This window comes from Coturnix japonica, chromosome 16 (genome assembly GCF_054131305.1).
Source record: "Coturnix japonica strain WE chromosome 16, WE-NBRP24, whole genome shotgun sequence".
Lineage (NCBI taxonomy): Eukaryota > Metazoa > Chordata > Aves > Galliformes > Phasianidae > Coturnix > Coturnix japonica.
Genome location: NC_140678.1, coordinates 4,739,925 through 4,762,963, shown reverse-complemented (window position 1 = coordinate 4,762,963; position 23,039 = coordinate 4,739,925). Strand labels below are relative to the sequence as shown.

Sequence of the window (23,039 nt, the reverse complement as noted above, 5' to 3'; positions counted from 1 at the left end):
TTGGGCACAATCAGAGTGGCTGCCTGGGCACTCACCACAGCAACTTCCAAGTCTGGCACTTGCACAAGTGGCTGTGGAGGGAGGAGCAGGAGAGAGTGAGAGAGACATGCAGTGGTGACCCCTATGGCCAATAACCTCCAGCCTCAGCCCACAACCCACACGGATGCTTCACCTGAGCTTCCACTGTGCAGCACAGGTAAGCAAGGAGTATCATGAGGCTGAGCACAGCTGCCTCCACATTCCTCTGTGGTCCAGGAGCTGGAGAGGCTGAAAGAAACAAGGTCTGCATTTATCCTCCCACAGCCCCTCGTACTCCCCAAGTGCTTGGGAGCTTGGCAGTCGCCCTTGGCATGGACTGAGCGCAGCCAGACCTCTCAGGGAGAGAAATGACCTTTCAGGCCGTCCAGCTGTTAACTCAGATAAGATCTGCTTCAATAGTAATGCCCCCTCTTGTATTACCTGGGCCGTAACATCAGAAGCGGATGTAGGAGATGTGGCTGTAGAGGTTGAATCTTCCCACCAACATCTCATTACGTGTTGCTGCCGTGTGAAAGATGGCAGCACAGTGGTAGCCTGACAGAATGGCATATGACAATGAAGTGCACATGAAGCAATGGTGTGCCATTGAATTCCTCCAAGTGGAAAAAATGGCACTTGTTGATATTCACCAATTTTTGTTGAATGTTTCTGAAGACCAAACAGTGGATGTGAGCAGAGTGAGGCAATGGGAGGTGTGTTTCAGCAGTGGTAACAGTGGGTCACCATTGCTGGTGCAGACGGTAATGTGCACAGCACATAGGCTCCTCTTCCCTCCCCTCAGTCTCTCATCTCTGTTCTCCAGGCTTCTCCCAACCTCCTCATGTCAGTCATTTCATTAAGGGCAGCTTTCTACCTACCAGCCAATGCTCCAAGAATGGCTCCTGTAGGCGATGGGTAACTTTTATCAGACCTTTGTGCAGAATTCCTCTACCACAAACCATCCTGGAGGCAGTGAACACCTCTGTGTACAAAATTAAAAAAAGCCCTGAAGGAAGCTTGGAAACTTCAGACATGATAACCCATATCCAAGAACATCTCCTCAGAATCTCACAGGGAATGAGGAAGAGGGGACCTGACAACCAACGTGCAAACCAGCTGCTGCTGCTGGCCTCTCAGAGGCACTGACAGATGTGAGCCTGGAAGCACAGACCCCGGCCCGGAGCCCAGGGATGTCCTGTCAGCTGTTGCAGGCTGAAGTCAGCACACAGTTTGATGATCAGCCATGGGCTTCCTGCTGGACTGTACGTTTCTGAGAACATCCGACCCCAGCAGATGCAGAAATGTCTCACAAGAAGGAGGACAGACGGAGTAACTGCATGTCCTTTATTCTGTTAGGATTCACAGAGAGCTTGGTTCATTATGTACAGTGTGTCTGGGCTACACTACAAAGGTACAAACTGAAGAAGAATTAATTTGAATAATAACATTTCAGTGAAAAGCATTACAGTGTTTTAAAATAAGAATAAGATTTAAAACACTACGCTTATAAAAACTGATCAAAACAAAACAAAGAGTCTGCATCAGTAAAAAGCTGCATTATATGTCATGAATTCCAAAAGATACGCACTTCAATGTTTTTGAAACACACCTGGTCATCACTTTCCTCACTGCATCCTTGACTTCCTGGTTCCTCATGCTGTAGATGATGGGGTTCAGTGCTGGAGGCACCACTGAGTACAGAACTGCCACCATCATGTCCATGGATGGGGAGAAATCAGACGGGGGCTTCAGATAGGCAAAAAAGGCAGTGCTGAGAAAGAGGGAGACCACGGCCAGGTGTGGGAGGTACGTAGAGAAGGCTTTGTGCCGTCCCTGCTCAGAGGTCATCCTCAGCATGACCATGAAGATCTGCAAATAGGACACAACTATGAAACCAAAACACCCAAAGGCTAAACAGGAATTAAAAATGATAACCACAACTTCCCTGAGGTAGGATGCTGAGCAGGAGAGTTTGAGGATCTGGGGGATTTCACAGAAAAACTGGTTCACAATGTTCCCATGGCAGAGAGGCAGTGAAAACGTACTGGCAGTGTGCAGCAGGGAATTGAGTACCCCAGCGCCCCAGGCAGCTGCTGCCATGGTGGCACAAGCTCTGTTGTCCATCAAGGTCCCTTAGTGCAGGGGCTTGCAGATGGCAACGTAGCGGTCATAGGACATGATCAAGAGAAAGGCATACTCTGCTGACATGAAAAAAAAAAACAAAACAAAACAACCAAAAAACCAAAAAAAAAAAAAAAAAAAAAAAAAAAAAAACCACAAAAAAAACCTGTGCAGCACATCCTGCGTAGGTGATGGCCCTGGTCCCCCAGATGACACTTTATGTCATGATCTGAATGTCTGAGATGGAATGCAGAATTGTTGCAGAAAGGAACCAGGTCGAGACTCGAACTTGTGGGTACTCCAGGGTTGATTTTGTTAACAAGCTCAGTGCTCAGGTGAAACATGCATACAGAGCTTGGGTCACTCCTAGTGAATGACCATCAAGCTTTACAGACGTCCTATATTTATATGATCAGGTAAACATTACATCATTTATGTTATTCATTTCTCGTGATTAATCAATATATCTTCAGTCCTTCTTTCTCACTGTGTTTCATCCTAGGCCCAGGCTTCATGCTTCACGTGTTACTCTTCTTTTGAACTCGTCCAAAAATTCATTATCTTCTTTCATCCAAGCCATCCAAGCTAGACCAGTCCATTCCATCTGTCTTATGGTTAAACTATACATTTTAACTTATTAACTACTAAATAGCAATGTCAGCACTATCATTGTCTACCTCTGCTGTTTCATAACTTCACAATACTCTAACACCCCTACATGGGTCATGGTTCAGGGCTATACAGGGGATACACGAGTAGCATATTGGTTGAGAAATTTAGCATTTTCCCTAACAGTCCCCCCTTTTCTAATTGCTACTTTCCCAAGTATTTTATTGATATCTACCAAAAACTATCTTAGGTGGTGGTGGTGCCTTTACAGCTAAAGCAGACCCCATACGCATACAGCATTGTATTAGTGCATAAACAATAACAATAAGAACAATTGCAACAGTTATAATCAAGATAATTTTCTTAGCAATATTAGAAAGATTTGGCAACCAGGATGTCAGCCAATGCCATGTTTCAGAAAAACCCCATCAAGTATTGTCCTTTTGTATTTCTTGCATCGTCTTACTTACTTCCCATATTTTTCCAACATCAGTTAATAATTACACACAGAATCACACACAGAATTACCCGGGTTGGAAGGGACCTCAAGGATCATGTAGTTCCAACCCCCCTGCCTAGCAGGGCCACCAAACATACACATTTACTAGATCAGGTTGCCCAGGGCCCCGTCCAACCTGGTCTTGAACACCTCCAAGGACGGGGCATCCACAACCTCACTGGGCAGCCTGTTCCAGGACCTAACCACCCTTCTAGTAAAGAACTTACCCCTAACATCCAACCTAAATCTTCCCTCCTTCAACTTAAAACCATTTCCCCTAGTCCTGCTATTATCAGCCCTTTCGAAGAGTTTACTCCCCTCCTGGGAGTAAGTTCCCTTCAGGTACTGAAATGCTGCAATGAGGTCACCCCGCAACCTTCTCTTCTCCAGGCTGAACAAACCCAACTCCCTCAGCCTGTCCTCATAGGGGAGGTGCTCCAGCCCCCTGATCATCTTTGTGGCCCTCCTCTGGACCCTTTCCAAAATCTCCATATCTTTTTTGTACTGAGGGCTCCACACCTGGACACAGTTCTCCAGTTTGATCAACATACATACAGCAACTAGCATTCAATACAGTACACACTCCCCCTTGCAAAGCTAAAAGCATATCTAGTGCCATTCTATTTTGCAAAACTACTTTAGATAAGTTTGCAAGCTCGCCTTGTATAGTTAGTAAGCCATAAGCCGTAGCATTAGCTAACTTCTCCACCTCCCCTGACACATTCAGTATTGCTCTTTCCAGTTCACTAACACCTAAACCAGGTATAAACCAACGCACAAATGCATGGAATCCTGTCGGTCGTTCAATTAAAGGATTTAAAATAGTTCTTTTAGTACGTGCATAAAAAGACCTATGCCATAACGTTCCATTTATTTCTCTGGGAATGATCTCCATATCGGGTACAACTAGGCCTAAAGTGCATCTTCCTCGCCACTTTTTGGGTAAAATTTTGTATGCATGTTCTCCACACAGCCAATAGGCTCCTGGGAGACTCAAAATTAATTGATTTCTGTTTTTAACAGCAGTGAGATTATCACATCGTAAAGTCCAATTCCCCAAATAGGTTCCAGTAGAATCACGATTTTCAACACAATGAATATAAGTATTGTTCTCCAATCATGTATGAGCCAATGATAAAGCATGGGTGGTAAAATTACTTCTTAATATTGTTTTATTCAAAATATGACCAATAGTAGTATTAACATGGATAGGGATACCAATCAAATTTACTCCATGTGCTACTGATCTAGGTAAGGCTGAACAAATCCAACAATCACTGACATTTAGATTCTGGGCTAACGATTGCATTATTGATACATGAGAATTATCTGTCCAATAGCGATAGTGGCCTAATTCATAAGAGACATGTGGCCGTAAAGACCTTCGGTGTCTCATCTGCTGAGCATATCTACCTGTGTCACGCCAGGACATAGGTCCCCATTTAACCTCTTGCCAATGTGTATGAACTAATTTAAACCCGTCGCGAGGGTACGCAATGGAGAATTTATGACAGCACAAATTGTTGAAGCCGGGGAGCATACCCACACACCAGATTCCAGTACCACTGCTTGGTTCTCTAAAATTAATATTATGGTTAGCCCATACTGCTCGGAGCCGAGAAGGAGGTACTCTGGGGGTATGAAGGATAAGAAAATCGTGCTCTAATGCAAAAACTAAAATTAGCTCGAGTAATACCGGGGTATACCATAGAAATGTTCCAAAAGGGGTTTGGACATTGCTGAGTTGTAATAAGTCAGTATTTCTTTCTCCTTCTATGATGAATTCATGCTGAGTCGTAGAAACCTCTTTCGTTTTTAGAGTTACCTGATGTCCAGACAAAATGTCACGATAGGAGAATTCATACTGATACCGATGTCCTGAGGCTATGCAGATGAGGAAGAAAAGGATGCAGAGACCTTTTTCACATGAGTATGATGGATCCATGCCTCTTTACCCTTGACCTTAATAGCATAAAGAGAAGTTAACAACACACAATAGGGCCCTTCCCATTTGGGCTCCATTTAATGTTTCTGTTTAAACACTTTCACCATTACCATATCTCCTGGAATAATATCATGTACTTTAACATCTCTTGGTAATCCTTGATAACAATAAGCATATTGCTGAATTCGCTTAAAATAATCTTGTAAATACAACAAATATTGAGTAATATTCTCTTCCCCTTCCAAAAGTGTAGTTTTTGCTGAGACATACGTTCCTGGTACTGCCACTACTCTCCCAAATAAAACCTCAGCTGGACTAATTTTTAGAGGCACCCTAGGGGATGTTCTCAAATCCCATAAGACTGAAGGTAATGCATCTGGCCATTTGAGTCCTGTATGTGACATTACTTGCCTAATCTATCTTTAATAGTCCTATTCATTCTCTCTACCTTTCCGGACGACTGTGGATGATACGTTGTATGCGCTGCCATAGTAATTCCCAGTGTCTTTGACAATTCGGCCATCATTGAGGAAACAAAATGTATTCCCCTGTCTGAGTCTACTTCTTATGGGACGCTGTACCTTGGAATTAAGTCTCGTAACAGAATTTTAATCAGTTTTTGTATCATTCTTTCATGTAGGAAATGCTTCCACCCAGCCAGACAAATGATCCACAATAACTAACATATATTTAAATCCCAATACTGGTGGCATTTCAGCAAAGTAAATTTGAAGTTTCTGAAAAGGATATTCAGCTGGAGGTCTCTTCCCTTCTTCCATCCTGGGTCTGGTTATCCCATACTTTTGACATATTTCACATCCTGCACCAATTCGTCTTGCTGCCGCATATACTCCCAGTGCTATCCATAAACGATCAATCTGATTTGCAATATTTCCTGGACCGCCATGGCTTCTTTCATGATACCACCTTACCAAAGTTAGCAAATATTTATGTGGTATCATAGGTTTCTCACCAATCATCCAAATCCCATCTTTATGAACAGCTCCCATACGCAACCACACCTCCAGTTCCTCTTTATTCATTTCTGTATAAAGTGTCTTAGGGTCCGATAGCAGTGGTATAGTCTGTACAGTCATAATAGGAACACTAAAATTAGGGTGCACAGCAGCTGCTCTAGCTGACGCATCTGCAAGTTGGTTTCCCTTTGCTAACGCATGTTTTTTAGAGCTGTGTGCAGGTATGTAAACTACAGCAATCTCTCGTGGTTCTTGTATAGCCAGTAATAGGTCATGTATTAGCTCACCGTGAGCTATTGTTTTTCCTGCAGAGGTCAGAAAGCCTCACTCTCTCCAGAGCATGCCAATAGCATGACAAATTCTGAAAGCATACTTTGAGTCTGTGTATATATTTACCTTCTTGCTGCGTGCTAATGGTGCTGCTCTACAGAGCGCAATAAGTTCTGCTCCTTGTGCTCCCAACCCGCTTGGGAGAGATTCTGCTAGTAGAACAGTCGTCTCAGTTGTTACAGCAAATCCGGTGTATCACTTTCCTGCAATGTAATAGCTAGAACAGTCAGTAAACAAGTTTAACTCAGGCTCTGTTAATGGTTCATCTTTTAAGTCTTCCCTCGGTCGTGAGACTGAGTGAATCACCTGCACACAGTCGTGTTTATTTTGTTCTCCAGTTGAATCAGGGAGTAAGGTGGCTGGATTCAAAGGTTTTGATCGTTCTAAAGTGATATTATCAGCCAGGAGCAAAATGACTTTGTAGCGGTGAGCGCGCTGTGGAGAAAGGGATTTTTCTGCATACCTTTTAAGCAAGATTTCTACTTCATGTGGAACCTTTACAACCAGGGGATGTCCCAAGACAATGGTCCGGACTTTCTCGGTAAGTTCTGCCACTGCAGCCACAGCCCGAATGCAATAGGGAGTTCCCCTCACAACGGGATCTAATGACTGTGAGTAATAGGAGACAGGCCGCTCATAAGGTCCAAATTTTTGAACTAAAACTCGTTTTGCAATTCCTCTTGATTTGGTAATATATAAGGTATACTGCTGCAAGCACCCCCATAAGGCATTTGCCACCATCCATGAATCAGTATAAAGATGAAGCATTGGCCACCTCTACCGTTCAGCCACATCTAAAGCCAGCTGAACAGCCTTTACCTCTGCAAATTGACTTGATTCTCCTTTACCTTCAGTGGCCTCTGCAACTTGTCGTGTGGGGCTCCATACAGCAGCTTTCCATCAGCGATGCTTCCCTACAATACAACATGATCCGTCTGTGAATAGGACAAATTTCTTTCCGTTTTCTGGTAGCTCATTGAATGGTGGTGCCTCTCTACCACGTGATACCTCTTCTGTAGGTGGTGTTTCAATTTTTTTACTCTCAGGCCAGTCCATGATCACTTCTAGAATTCCAGGACGGCTGAGTTTTCCCATTCAAGCTCGTTGAGTAATTAATGAAATCCACTTACTCCAAGTGGCATCAGTAGCATGATGGGTGGAGGGAACCTGTCCTTTAAACATCCAGTTTATTACTGGCAAGCGAGGTGCTAGAAGAAGCTGAACCTCTGTCCCAACTACTTCAGAAGCAGCCCGAACCCCCTCATACACGGCTAAGATCTCCTTCTCAGTTGGAGTGTAGCGCTCCTCAGACCCTTTATATGCTCGACTCCAAAATCCCAGGGGTTGGCCTTGGGTCTCTCCTGAGGCTCTTTGCCACAAACTCCAGGTGGAACCTTTCTCTCCAGCAGCAGTGTAGAGGATGTTCTTCACATCCTGTCTCATCCATACTGGCCCCAAGGCCACGGCACAGGCTATCTCTTGTTTTATCTGCTCAAAAGCCTGCTGCTGCTCAGGACCCCATGAGAAATTATTCTTTTTCCATGTTACCTGATAGAGGGGGCTCACTATGTGGCTGTAGTTTGGGACATGCATTCTCCAAAAGCCCACTACTCCCAGAAAAGATTGGGTCTCTGTCTTGTCGGTGGGCGGAGACATGCAGTGATTTTGTCAATCACATCTGCTGGGATGTGACGATGTCCATCTTGCCATTTTATACCTAGGAACTGGATTTCCTGGGCAGGCCCCTTCACCTTGCTGCGCTTAATGGCAAAACCAGCTTGCAAAAGAATTTGGATTATTTGTTTCCCTTTCTTGAAAACCTCTGCTGCTGTATGGCCCTACACTACAATATCATCAATATACTGCAAGTGCTCAGGAGCATTACCCTGTTCCAAGACAGCTTGGATCAATCCATGGCAAATTGTTGGGCTGTGCTTCCACCCTTGAGGTAAACGGTTCCAGGTATACTGAATACCACTCCAGGTAAAAGCAAACTGTGGCCTACATTTTGCAGCCAATGGGATGGAAAAGAAGGCATTAGCAATGTCAGTGGTGGCATATCACCTAGCTTCTTTTGACTCCAATTCATACTGGAGTCATTCATACAGCACTTAATGGAGGTGTGACTTCATTCAGGCCACGGTAATCTACCATCAGCCTCCATTCCCCACTGGTTTTACGCACTGGCCATATGGGGCTGTTAAAAGGCGAGTGAGTTTTGCTGATCACTCCCTGAATCTCTAATTGGCGAATTAGCTTGTGAATGGGGAGCAATGAGTCCCTATTGCTGCGGTACTGTCCTCTGTGAACCACTTTGGTGACAATTGGTACCTCTTGGTTTTTTACCTGGAGCAACCCCACAGCAGAAGGATCATCAGACAGACCAGGTAAAGCTGACAGCTGCCTAACACTGTTTGTGTTAACAGCAGCTATCCCAAAGGCCCATCGATACCCCTTGGGATCCTTAAAATATCCCATCCTAAGGTAATCGATTCCCAGTATACATGGAGCCTCTGGACCAGTCACAATAGGGTGCCTTTGCCAGTTTTTACCAGTGAGGCTTATTTCGGCCTCCAACATAGTCAATTCTTGGGAACCCCCAGTCACTCCATGGATATATATTGGTTGTGTCCCTTGGTGACTTGAGGGCATTAGGGTGCATTGTGCACCAGTGTCCACCAAGGCTTTATATTTTTGTGGTTGAGATGTGCCAGGCCACTTAATCCACACAGTCCAATATACTCTATTGTCCCTTTCCCCCCCCTGGCTGGGGGCAGGGCCCCTCTATTGTTTACCTCGGTGGCTTGCAGCAACTGGAACTCTCCCCTTCTTGGAAGAGTTCACCCTGGTGGTTGTTTTGCATTGTAATTCTTTCACTCGTGCCTGAAGTGCAGAAGTGGATGAATTACACCACTTCTTCATGTCCTCCCCATGACTACAGAGGAAAAACAACAAGGCAAGACGTGTAGTCTTATTGTTGTCATTTGCTTGAATACGAGGTGTCTTATGGTTGTCATTTGCTTGAATACGAGGACGTCTCTTTTTTATGGTTGAGATTTTCGATGATACAGGTCGAGAGGAACTCATTTTGTTTAGCTTTCTCAATAGGCGATCGTGGAAATCCTGTTTTCCATCATCTGGTACCACCGTGGATTCATCTACATCAGGCACGTTAGCCAATATGTCAATAATATCACTTTGTGTTCCCTCCATTTTGTTTAATCTTTCCACTATTTTGACAATGGCTGAAGTATACAGATTAACTTCTGTAGCGCTTATAAATAATTCAAGTTCCTGAAGTCTGCTAATTAGTTCATTCACAAGGGGTTTCCTTTCCCCTTTACCATATACTAATGCAAGTGCACTGGCATGATTTTCTGGAGCTGACTTTTAAAGTCACGCCACATTTGTCGTGGAACACGGACAGTTTCAGGATCATGTAATTGGTTTGGATCGTTACGACTGAAGTGGGGACTTTATAGCATTTCCAACAGAGCGCTTTCTCTCAAAAACTGGATACCTTTCTCTATATCAGTCCATTTCTTTTTCTCAGGCTCCAAGTCCCGTTTAAAGGGGAATCTATCTCTTACCGCTATCAACATCCGCTTCCAGAGGGTGTAGGACTGATTCTGGCATGTGCCAATACCTCTGTCCACACTTGAGTCCCTGGAAATGCTACCCAGTTGCCGAGCTTCACTGCCATCGAGCCACGCACTGTTGGCACCATTGTCCCAGCAGCGAAGTAACCAAGTGACCATATTTTCTTTTGGCTGACATGTGAAATCCTTTCTTAGATCTCGAATTTCACTCAGTTTAAAAGATCGATCAATAATGGTCGTAATACTTTGCTCGCCTTTTGCTCTATCAAGAGTCCCAGGTGTTGATGGTGGCAACTGTGTTGATGAGGCTGCCCCATCTCTAAGTTTGGACTCGAGAAATTCTCGTAAAGAAAATCTGGCTTTTGGCTCCTCTTCTTCTGACTCTGACTCTTGTATTATTTCCTCCAGGTAACCCTCCTTTTTTTTCCTCTCTCCTAACTTCCTCTGCTCCTCTAACTTCTTCTGTTCCTCTAACATCTTCTTATACTCCTCTAACATCCTCTGCTCCTCCAACTTCCTCTGGTCTTCTGACTCCCCCTGACCTCCTGAGTCCCCCTGCTCTCCTGAGTCCTGCTCTACTAACTCCCTTCGCTCTTCTAACTCCTTCCCCTGCATTCTTCCCTGAGGACGTTATAACTAGACTGGAGGGCATCGTGCTCAGACTGGAGAGTGTCGTGCTTGCACTGGAGGGCATTGTGCTCTGCCTGGAGAGTGTCATACCTGGACTGGAGGTCTTTGTGGTCAGACTGGAGAGTGTCATGCCCGATCTGGAGGTCATCATACAAAGACCGGAGGGTGTTATGATTGGCTTTGAGGGCATTGTAGTCGGTCATGATGTCAGTGTACAAAGAGTCAATAGCGTCATGCTTGAACTGGAGATTGACGCACTCAGATTGAAGGGCATCGTGTTTGGACTGGAGAGCGAGGCACTCGGATTGGAAGGTGTTGTGCTCAGACTGGAGAGCATTATACTTGGACTTGAGGGCGATGTGCCTGGCCCGGAGAGTGTTGTACTAAGACTGAAGGGCATGATGCTCAGACCGGAGGGCATTGTGCTCAGACTGGAGACTGTTGTGCACGGACGGGAGGGCACTGAGCTCGGACTGGAGAGTGTCGAGTTGAATTGCAGGGAGCTTTTCTCATTTCGGAGAGCCTCTCCCTCATACCAAAAGGTGTCTCTTTGATATAGGAGATCTATTCTCTGATCTTCAAAAGCTTTTTCTCTCTCTACCTTCTCAGCCCAAAGTCTTTCTCCCTCAGCTCTAAGATTCTCTTTCTCATACCAGAATGAGTCCCGTTGGTACAGGAGATCTTTTCTCTCAGCTTCAAAAGCTTTTTCTCTCTCTACCTTCTCAGCCCTAAGTCTTTCTCCCTCAGCTCTAAGACTCTCCTTCTCATACCAGAATGAGTCTCGTTGATACAGGAGGTCTTTTCTCTCAGCTCTATGACTCTCATTCTCGGCCCTGAGACTCTCTCTCTCAGCTTCAAAAACTTCCCTCTCAGGAATGGTATTGAATAAGGCCCGATAAACATTAGCTAGGCCCCAGATCATTTGTGCCTCCTGAGATCTGCTTGAGCCACAACATTCCTGCCTCAAATATGCGATCAAACTCTCAGGATTCTTCAAGTGTTCAGGAGTAAAGCTCCATGACACTGAAGATGTCTGTCCTTTGAGAATCTCTCCAAAGCCTCTCCACACTCCCTGCCACTCAGTATTCTCTGGTTCTAGGGAAGACTTCCTCCGGATGTTATAAATCCAGATACTGAGTGAGATTATTACAATAATTAACAGTAAGATCAGGGAGATTAAGAGTGTGGCCCACTGATCATTCAAAAACTGCATAAAGGATGCATAGAAAGAAGGAGGAGCACGCTCAAAAAACACCATTTCTGTATAATTAGTTGCATTAGTTGCTACCTCTGGAGCTGTATGCAGATACGAAGTAAGCATTGCTAACCATGCTTTCAATCCATTATACATTCCTATAGCTCCATAGGAAAAAGTGGCTAGCTTAAACATGATCCAATATGTTTGGAGCATCTCAAAAAAAAGAACCAATGGCACGCAGTCCCTTGTAAAACAAATTTACAAGAGAAAATATTTTTTTTTTCTTTTTTTCCTTCAATAGTGAGGAAAAAAGTAAAAGAAAACAAAGCTCAGCAGTGTTTATAAAATATATCAGAGTACTGGCAGTCCGCCTGGACTTTCAAGGTCAAGCTCGCAGGTGCAGAATCGCAAACCTAAGATAGCTCCTTAACAGGAAAAAAACTCGTAGCTCTGTTAAAAGCTAAAAGAGCAACAGAAGGGGAAAAAAAAACCAGAAAAACAGCAACTCAATTTGCCCGCATTCTCCACAAAAATCTGTCACGGTCTGAATGAAAATCCACCTGCGTCTGTGACAGGGGGCCATGGGCCCCACAGGGGCCCTAGGCCGAAAGGAAAAAGTTAATTAGGAAAAGAAAACAGCGGCAATGATCTAAGGAGGCACATTTATTTACCAAATACTATATAGAAATACAGGATAACACAATATAATACAATATAATTGAAATTGGGCTAACGAATCAAGCAAAATAGGAGAGAGAATGAGTCCCAAAACCGAGAGACCTACTGTAACTCTAGGTGAAACGGCGAAGGCTCCCACACACTCCCCTGATACGCCAGAACTCGAAAGACCTCAGTCTAGTCTGCGACCGAGTTAATATAGAGTCTAGGTCCCGTGACCTATTGTGTTGTTCTCTGGGAGATGTAGTCTTCTTCTGTAAGTTGCAGATTCAGTAAAAATATTCATGCTTTACATGATGTTATGGTGTGGAATACTGATAGCAAAAATACAAAATTATTAAACCATGACACAGCGGGATCTTTCCAGAGCATGGAGCAACTGCAGGACATGTGGCAAAAACATGGAACTGCTGCAGAGTCTGTGCCAGGAGTTGCAGAGGCTGCAGCATTGTCAGCAGATCCAGCTCTCTGAATCTGGCACACTGCAGTCATGTGTGTCTCTTTAGGATTACCAGGGCCACAGCAGACCTGCCCCCAATATTCTACCAGTTTCTCAGGATCCTGCAGTTGCTCGGAGATGAAGTTCCAAAGACCTGGGGGTGCACACCGCTCCAGGCAGCTGCCCAGACCATCCCATGCACCCTGCCATGCAGAGCCTTCTCACCTTGGGGCAGATCTCTCACTGGTACTCCTGAATAATTGTTTAACCTCAATCCTAGAATCATAGAATCACCAAGGTTGGAAAAGGCCAAAAAGATCATCCAGTCCAACCATTCACCTATTACCAATAGCTCCCACTAAACCATGTCCCTCAACAAAATGACCAGCCACTCCTTGAATACCCCTGGGCTCCCAGAGGAGACTATGTAAAATGTGAAATTCCTAATCATATTGATAATATTACTACCAAAACCCAAAGATGTTCACAGAGCTGAATGTGCACAAAACTTCACTTCGTCTGCTGCCAATTTTATCATTATACAAAACAAGGTCAAACAGCATAGCAAAATAAATACCCTAATCCAACATCCAGAGCTGACAAATGATGCAGCAGAGAAAACAAGCAGTAAGCAACAAGTTGTGCAATGCAGCATCATAACAAGGCTATAAAAGCTCTACAAATAGGTAAACAATCAGCATCATGGCCTGCAATTCTCCAGCTCCCACAAAGCCCTGGGTTATCTTGCTCTGGACAGATGTGCGGTTATCTCAACTGACAAACAAGACCCTAGGCCTGCAAAGGCACAGAGATTTGGAGTTCGCTGAGTGAATGTTTGTGGTTGTCTCATTAGCATAAAGACTCTTCAGAAAGCATCCCCTTCCAGAAGCATGTTTTGATTTAGCCTGGCTGGGCCTTGCATCTACACCGTGGTACTGGTGTTCAGGGCCTTGCTCAGAAGCAGCAGCCTGCATGAAAGGAAATGCTCTGTGGTTTTCTCTTGAGTTGTCCCGTTTATTTCTCATGCTACCCGCACTGGTCTACAGGCACTTTTGGGCAGCAGCAGGTTGGGGTTACCCCCAGAGGGTACACAGTAAGATTTAGGACAGGGTATTGGCAACAAGACCTTCTCTGAGGAATCCTCCCACAGTCCTATGGAACAAATCTGAGGCTTTCCCTGCAATCTCCAACAGCAACAACATCCCTCAGCCCTTCTCTGTCAGATCCAGTTCCCCTCCCTTTCCCCTTCGGACCTGGTTTAAAGCCCTTTAATCAGTCAGTGCAGGAGCATTTCAGATGGGGTCATGGAGGAGGCAGACTGCCATTCTTGGGGTGGCCATTTTCCCAGGAGGGCATGGTGGGAGGGCTTGTCCCGTCCTGTTCAACCAACACTTGTATCCACCCAGCAGAAGGCTGTGCCCTCTGTGTCCCACTTGACTTCTGCATGGAGCTTACAGTTGACAGTGACATGGCTGAGAAGCTCTGGGCAAGGACTAACGGACAAGGAAGTAAAGTGGGAGTCGACTATAAGCCACCCAGCCAGGAGGATGATACCAACTAATTATTCTTTTAGGAATAAAAGCATATGTCTGGAACAGCATTACTTGCCCCAGGCACTGAAGTCCAGCTGTGCCGGTCACTTGTTAAGAGGCATCTCCTGAGATTTATAGGAACTTCATGTAAGACTTTTGCTAGTAAAAACAATTAGAAGTCAAAACAAAAAAAAAAAAAAAAAGAAAAAGAAAAAGAAAAAGAAAAAGAAAAGGAAGAAGGGGAATTAAATAAGGTGATGAGATGATAGGGATGTTCCACATAGCATAGAGTGGAAACAACTACACCAAGAAGCTGGGAGCAGCCGAGGCAGGGCAAATCCAACCTCCCCACCAGCAACTAGTTATAATATCAAAGGAAGCAGCTCAGATATCATCAGCCCCTATTTGGAACTGGAGTTGCCTTAATTACTGGACATTGGGCTATATCCAAATCAAAGGAAGTCACACCAGGCCTTGTCCTGAAACCTGACCATTACAGAGCTGTTGTTCAGGACTCTTCCAGGAGTGGCTGATACATCAATCTAATAAAGGGAAGGGACACCCAGCTGCTCCATGTGACTTAATTGTCTCTCAGGGCATTGTTCCAGCTCACATGAACAGACACTCACATCTCATCCCATACACCAACCTATGGTTCAAACATTCTGTGGTTTCCTTCAACAATGGTGATCTGCATGTAGCAGTTAGAAGATTAAAAGGAAGAGAGATGAGAAGGTCTACCGTTAGAAACAAAAACCCACACCATATCCTAAGACTGATATTCACACAAGCCATTTCCCCCACCCTCTGCATCCCAATGATTTCAGCAGGGATGTGATCCAGGGCCAGTGGATCAGTGCATCAAATCAGTCATTCTGCTGCATCACTCGAAAAAGCACTCCAGTCTTTTTGGTGATTGCCTTTGTGTTTTGATGGGCCTCAGTTATGGTAGTGGTGGCACTGTGGATGATGATACAGCATTCTCCTTCAGCTCAGTTCAATGTCGCTCACACCCCGTGTTCTTTTAACAGCAATATGTCTAGAACCAGTTGGTTTTGCAAGGTCACCTTGGGTACTTGTTGAACCTGCCTGTTTGACTCTCCAAAAACATGTTCTGTCCAGCTCCTTAGCACATGGACCTGACAAGGTAGATTCTCCAGGGCAAGCTGGTGTCATCCAGTTGGGGTCTGATGATGAGTTTGGTCCTCCAGTCCCTATCTTGAAACCAATGCTCTTCAGCATCTTTATCAATGAGTCAGACAGCGAGATTCAGTGTTTACTGATGGTATCATGCTTAGCAGTGCATGTAGTAGAAGGAAGGGATGCCACACAAAAGGACCAGGCCAGGCTCCAAAATGTCACCCACATAAACCAAATGAAGCTCAGTGAGAAGAGAGGACTGCAGGGCGATCTCACTCTAATTTTTCAGTACCTGAATGACTGTAAAAGCTTATAAGCTTTATCTCCTATCTCCTCTGAATCACTGGAAACAACCCCACAGTGCAGGGAGGGATCATGAGTCCAGAGCTGTTTAAATCACATGGAGCAGCAGCCTCGGTGTCTGTGGGCAATGCCTGTCCCTGCCCGGTGGGACAGATTCTGGGGGAAAGAGAGAAAGGGAGAAACCAACCAACCAACCAACCAACCAATCACCAACAAAAACACATTGCGTTCATTTGACACTTCCTTGAAGCACGCGTCTTTGCCAGCAGACTAGTACCAAAAGAAGCTTAGACCAGACATAAGAAGGAACTTTTTGTCTCAGTGTGGTCAGGCACTGGAATGGCTGCCTAGGGAAGTGGTGGAGTCATCATCCCTGGCATTGTTCAAGAGGTGTCTGGATGAGGAGCTACAAGATATGGTTTAATGCTTTGTTGTAGCTACAGTAATGGGAGGATTACTGTTGGACTAGGTGATCTTGTAGGTCCTTTCCAACCTCGTGATTCTGTGATTCTATGAGAGGAAATGAACTGATGAGGAGAACTGTGGATGATGGGTTTCCATTCTGTGCAACCCCAGATCCAACTGTACATTCAGAATCTGAAAGGCTGAGGCTGGTAGCTCATTTGCATATCGGAAGCATAGATTATAATCCACTTAAGCAGATATAAACATAGGATCATAGAACCACAAGTTTGGAAAGGACATAGAAGGCCATCCTGTTCAGCCGTCCTTACATCATCACTACTGCCACTGAGCTACTGAAACATATCTCATAGCACTTCATCCCAGTGCCTCGAAAACCAGCAGGGACAGTGACCCCACTACTTCCCCAGGAGAAGAAGAAGTCAAGCAGGGCACCACCCCTGGTAGGCTCTCCATCTTAAAATCATGCATTGGATGGGACCTCAATGTGGCACTTTGTATGGAGAGACCAATGGAGATGGCTCCCTAACCGTAACCCTAACTTTAACTATAACCTAACAATTACCTCTGTGGGTAATTATTTCTCATTACAATCTGACTGTAATGGCAAAACACAACTCCATCCCAAAGACCACCCACCTCTCAGGGGCAGCCAACCCTCACTGAGCCCCAGCTCTGAGTCATTACGGCTGGAAAAGAACTACAAGCGATCCCCTCATCCAACCACCTACTGCCCACCAGCACTGCTCTCTGGCCCACATTGGTGGAACACTTCCAGGGACGGTGACTTCACGGCTCTATGGGTGGAAGCCTCAACTGCAATGCAAAGGGGCTTTGATTTTCTATCATTTTCTAACCAACTTTTCTTTACCCACGAATGCAATGCCCGGTTGAGATTCATGTAAGGCAAAATAAAAGATAACAATAAGTATTAGTGAACAGTTGCTATCAGACAAACATCTGATGACTTTCATTAAGGCCCACAGAAATCAGAGCTGTCAGCACAGCTGTGTGCCGTAATTATAAACCACTGCCATTGGAACCAAAACAAACACTGCAGTCTCAGTAATCCCTTAAAGAGACAAAGAATCCCAAGAGAGCACAATGGGAGGATATGTCTATCCTCTGCCACACAGTGATCCACCCCTATCAGTGGGGCAGTGCCGGCTGTGGACTGATCCACACATGGAGGGAGATGTGGCTGTGAGTGGGTCCAGAGCTCAGCAGTCATCAACTCTGTGCACAGCACTGCTGAATGCATGAGTGTGTGGGAGAGGAAGAGAGAGAAGGCTTCAGAGCAGGCTGATGGACTGCCCACAAGGTCCTGAAAGGGAGGTATGTAGTGAAGCTGATGATGTATGTCTGCATGGGGTGGGCTTGAGAAAGTGAGCTCGATGAGGAAGAAAAGTGCCTAAGGCTGTGCTACTCTCCCAGCACAGGACAACAGTGTGGATGGATCACTTGGATTTCCTTTCCAACCCATGCCATTCTGTCAGTACCCTTTCAACCCAACCCAACCCAATCCAGCTGTTCCAAGGCTCTATGATCTTTAAGGACCCTTCCAACCCAACCTTTCCGTGGTTCTGTGATCCTTATAGACCCTTCCAACCCAGGCCATTCTGTGGTTCTGTGATCTGTAAGGACCCTCCAACCGCAGCCCAAACATACTGCCCCAGCTCCAGCACTATGGGTCTCTGTGGGTCTCTATGAGTTTCTGTGGGGTAATCAATTCCAGGAATCAACTCAGAGGTGCATTTAATGCAATCAATCCACTTAAAGACAGAGTTGGGAGTCAGTGGGACATTCCGAGCAGAGCTCAACTGCATAAATACAGCATTCAGTGTTGCCTAATTATCTTAATTATCCCATGATTAATTAAAGGAGGAGATGAGCTGAAGGTTGGACTCTGTAGTCTCAGTGCTTTTTCCCCATCTTAATTATTCTGTGATTTATTAAAGGAGGTGATGGGCTGAAGGTTGGGCTCCTTGGTCTCAGTGCTCCTTCCCTACCTTAATTATCTTATGGATAATTAAAGCCTGCTTCAAGGAACGATGTTTTTAAGGAGCACTTTGCTCTCTCAGCTGGGCACATGGCTGGTTAATGATGGATTAACTGATTAGAGATATTTAGATAATTGTTTTTTCTTCACATCCCCAATGTTCTGATGGCCCCAGTGAGGAACTAGGATGTGTTACGGGATTTCTGTGAGGAAAAGTGGAAGTCTGAATGCTATCCCAGCACCCTCATCTGCACTGAAAGACAGCTGGGGAGAATGGATTAGTGTAGAAAATACTCAAACTGATGCATTCCAGGGAAAATCCAGGATGGAATTCCCCATTTTTGGGATGGCTGCAGTGACACCATGGGCTAAAAAGGTGTTCTGGTATTCCACTGCGATCTGCTTTGCAGCTGTCAGATGAGTGCATCCCATTGACTCACAACACATGGGAGTGCTCCGTAACTGGCTTCCTTTTCCAATCAGTGGGTGTGATTTTAGGCCTGGAGGTCAATTTGGGTCGATTTAGGGACATTTGGGGGACAATTTTGGAGAATTTGGGGACATTTTGGGTCAACTTGGAGACAAGTTTTGGGTAATTTGGGATCAATTTGGGGACAATTTGGGGGTATCAGAGGATATATTTGGTCAATTTGGGGACAATTTGGGAGTAAATTGGGACAATTTAGGGGTATCAGAGGATATATTTGGTCAATTTGGGGACAATTTGTATCTGTTTGTGAACAGTGAGGTGTAATGGGACAATTTTGGGATATTGAAGGACATCTTGAGTCAATTTCGATTAATTTGTGAAAATTCGGGGACATTAGAGGAGATTTTGGGTCAATATGGAGACAATAGGGGTTAATTTGGAACAATTTGGAGACAATTTTAGGAGACCTTTTGGAGACCTTAGAGGGTAATTTGGGGCAATTTGGGGTCAATTTTGATCATTTTGGGGACATTAGAGGACACTTTGAGTCAACTTAGGGACAATTTTGGGCCATTTCAGGACAATTTGGGGACAGAATGGTGGTTGTCATTGCCTGGAATGTGAGACTGTCTTGTTTGTATCAGACCTCCCAGATTTCATCTCTGCCAACCTCAGCAAAGCAGACGGCTGTGTCGTCAGGCCTCCATGTGCCCCGCATTGTGCAGAGTAAGTTAGAGCCTTCACCTTCCTCGTGTTGTCCGCTGCACTGTGCATGGATGTTGAACTCAGTGCTGTGCTGTACAGCATTCAGGAAGAGAGATGTATTTGGTAGAATTATCTGAAAGGGCTTCTGCTGCAATGCTGTGCATCTGGTGGCTGATTCTACACACAGAGATGGAATTGCTGTAAGTCTCGGTGCTCCCATCACAAAAGCTGAGCGGATTTGTAAGGCCTGGGAGAAAAGGAATGGCATTGACCTCTGTGCAGCTGTTGGGGATGTAAGAAATCAGCTCAGACCACAAAGAGCAGCACTACAGGAGACTGCACTGATGGTCTACAACCTAGAATCAATTCTGGCGCCAGTTCCCAGAGAGAGAAAACATGGACCATCCCACCATGTGCTGACATTCAGCTCCCAATTGCAGTACAGCGCCCACCTTAGTGGGAATCTCCATTCCCAGCTTTCAAGTATTTCCCCATATGGAGTTCCATCACACCAACCAATGCTCATAGGGTGTGCATAGTGCAAGTACAGCCCACGTTGCTGTAATATTGCAATATATTTGCACTGGTTTGTTTATTCCTGTTTGTCAGCGCTCATGAGAGTCCAAATGGAGCACGAGAACTTAACAACAGTCAGAGAGTTTGTTCTGCTGGGACTGCCCCACAGCCACAGACTACAGTCGGTTTTCTTCTCCTTCTTCCTGCTGTTCTATATGGCAGTTCTCCCAAGCAATGTCCTCATCATTCTCACAGTTTGGGGCGATTCCCAACTGAGATCACCCATGCACTTTTTTCTGGCCAATCTGGCATTCCTGGATATCTGCTACTGCTCTGTCACCCTACCCAAAATGCTGGTTGACTTATTCTCAAACCCAAAGACCATCTCCTACAACAGCTGCATGGCTCAGCTCTTGTTTCTTCACTTCCTGGGAGCAGCAGAAATCTTCCTGCTCTTGACCATGGCCTACGATCGTTATGTTGCCATTTGCAAACCCGTTCGCTACACCATGCTCATGAACAAGACTGTTTGCTGCACCCTGCTTGGAGCTTCGTGGGGCGGCGGCCTCATTCACGGCATCATTCTATTTGCTCTCACCATCACTCTCCCGTTTTGCAGCCCCAACATCCTGGACAACTTCTTCTGTGATGTCCGACAGCTGGCAAAGTTGGCCTGTGCCAACATTGACACAGTGGAACTGCTGATGTTCCTCAACAACGGCTCTGTCCTCGTGGTGTGCTTTGTGCTCCTTCTCATCTCCTACACAGCCCTAGTGTTGAACCTCCAGGCGTTCTCCTCTGAGGCCAAGAACAAAATCACCTCCACCTGCATTTCCCACATGGTTGTGGTTTTGGTCACCTTTGGCCCAGCAATTTATATCTACGTCCTCCCCTTCCGGACTTTCCCAATGGAAAAAGTCATTGCACTTTTCCATACGGTCATTTTCCCTTTAATGAACCCCATGGTCTACACGCTGTGCAACAAGGAGATCTGAAGCTCCATAGGCAGGTTAGTCCACAAATGCTCACTGTGGTGTGGACTTTTTATGAAGCATTTTGGAGTAAACAAATGAAGGTCACAGTCATTATCCTTCAGGAAGTCTTCTATAAAATAAAGCCTTGTGGCGATACTAAATCCCATACGGAGTGATTCAGGGAAGAACCAACCCACACAAGGGAGAAGACAGTGTGCCATGAAATTATCATTAAGGATCTAATAAACTTATTAGGTATTATCTGGAGGATGCTGAGGGTTTATAGAGCCCTTCATGGAGTGCTGGCCTCGATTCATTGATTCAAGAGTTCACTTTCCAGTTGGACACCCACTGTTGGTTCTGCCTTCTTCTTGGGCTCCATCATGACTCAGTCATTGGTTTCTTACTGGGCCTCGCCCAATCAAGCCATGTCAATTCTATTAGGCCCCACCCCCACCCCCAAAGCTACACTCACCCCGTTAAAACCACGCCTGCCTCCATAAGGCCCCACCTCTCTTCCCAAAGGAGGATTTGGGGTCACAGATCAGCTTCCAAATCCCCTTATTTTAAAGGAGATTCCACGATCAAAGAGAGGAGTTGATAAGCTTCTTTTACCTCAAATGGCTATCTGTATAGGAAGAGACAATAATTAACATGTGTTATATATACACACACCCATATACGTATATATACATGGAATCACTGACTGCACTCCCCCAGCATCAAATTCCCTTGTGGTACACACTGGACGTCCCTGTGTTTCTCCAGCACCCACCAAGTGCTCCCAGGTCCCTGGGAAAAGCAGTTCCATGGAGAACTTTGCCCTTTCCAGAGGCTGGAAAGACCCCAACAGCTTTTCCCAACATGTTCTTTACATGCACTCCAGAGACCTCATCTCCCTCTGCAGTATGCAGGGGGCTGGATCGGGTAGAATCATCACAACTGACAGATCCTCTAGTATTGACCAACCAAGTGGCTTCTACCCAATGCTTCTCCCAGTGCTTCAGTGTTCCACCACACATTGTTTTCAGCACAGCTTTCAACAACCCATTGTATCATTCAACCTTACCAGAGGCTGGTGCATGGTAGGGGATACGATAATCCCACTCAATGCCATGATCTTTGGCCCAAGTATTTATAAGAGAATGTTTAAAAGGAGACCCATTATCAGATTCAGTTCTTTCTGGGTTGCCATGTCATCACAGGACTTGTTTCTCAAGACCTAGTATGGTGTTTCGGGCGGTAGCATGGAGTACTGCGTATGTTTCTAGCCACCCAGTGGTTGTTTCCACCATGGTAAGCACATAACATTTACCATTGTGAGATCATGGCAATGTGATATCATCAACCTGCCACACCTCCGCATATTTATACTTTCTCCATCTCCCTTCTCCCCAGAGAGGTTTCATCCTCTTGGCTTGTTTAATTATGGCACATGTTTCACAATCATTAATAATCTGCGCAATAGCATCCATAGTTAAGTCCACCCCTAGGTCTCTGGCCCACTTATATGTCCTTGATGGCCCGAGGTCTCATGGGTCCATTGAGCTAGAAATAATTCACCCTTATTCTGCCAGTCCAAGTTGATTTGAGTCACCTCAATTCTGGCAGCTCAATCCACCTGATGGTTGTTTTGTTGTTCTTCAGTAGACCAACTGTTTGGCACGTGTGCATCCACGTGAAGCACCTTTACAACCATATCTTTTGTTCGGGCAGCAATGTCTTTCCAACATTCAGCAGCCCAAATAGGTTTACCCCTCCATTGCCAGTTATTTTGTTCCCACTGTTGTAACCACCCCCCCCCATTGTGTGCCCCAGTGGCGCAGTGGTTAAGGACGCTGCCTTGCAAAACTGGGGCCCGGAGTTCGAATCCCCCCTGTGGCGCAAGTGGTAGAAGTGCCACTCTGCTACACAGAGGCTCGAATCCCGGGGGCTGGACTCCGATGATCTCTAAGGTCCCTTCCAACCCGCACG

General features: G+C 45.4%; 2 protein-coding genes across 2 annotated transcripts; one reads left to right on the top strand and one right to left on the bottom strand.

The window, feature by feature from the left end:
* Positions 1-472: 472 nt before the first annotated feature.
* On the bottom strand, positions 473-5,715 carry LOC146758215 (syncytin-2-like). Its single transcript, XM_085517279.1, is given in 5 exon segments — positions 473-573; positions 3,038-3,229; positions 3,758-4,257; positions 5,073-5,131; positions 5,641-5,715. Coding segments are annotated over 5 exon segments (927 nt in total).
* Positions 5,716-19,466: 13,751 nt separating this feature from the next.
* Positions 19,467-21,086, top strand: LOC146758214 (olfactory receptor 4M1-like). Its single transcript, XM_085517278.1, has 2 exons — positions 19,467-19,596; positions 20,185-21,086. Exons 1-2 carry the CDS (start codon positions 19,467-19,469, stop codon positions 21,084-21,086), a joined length of 1,032 nt encoding a protein of 343 aa, XP_085373404.1.
* Positions 21,087-23,039: the final 1,953 nt, after the last annotated feature.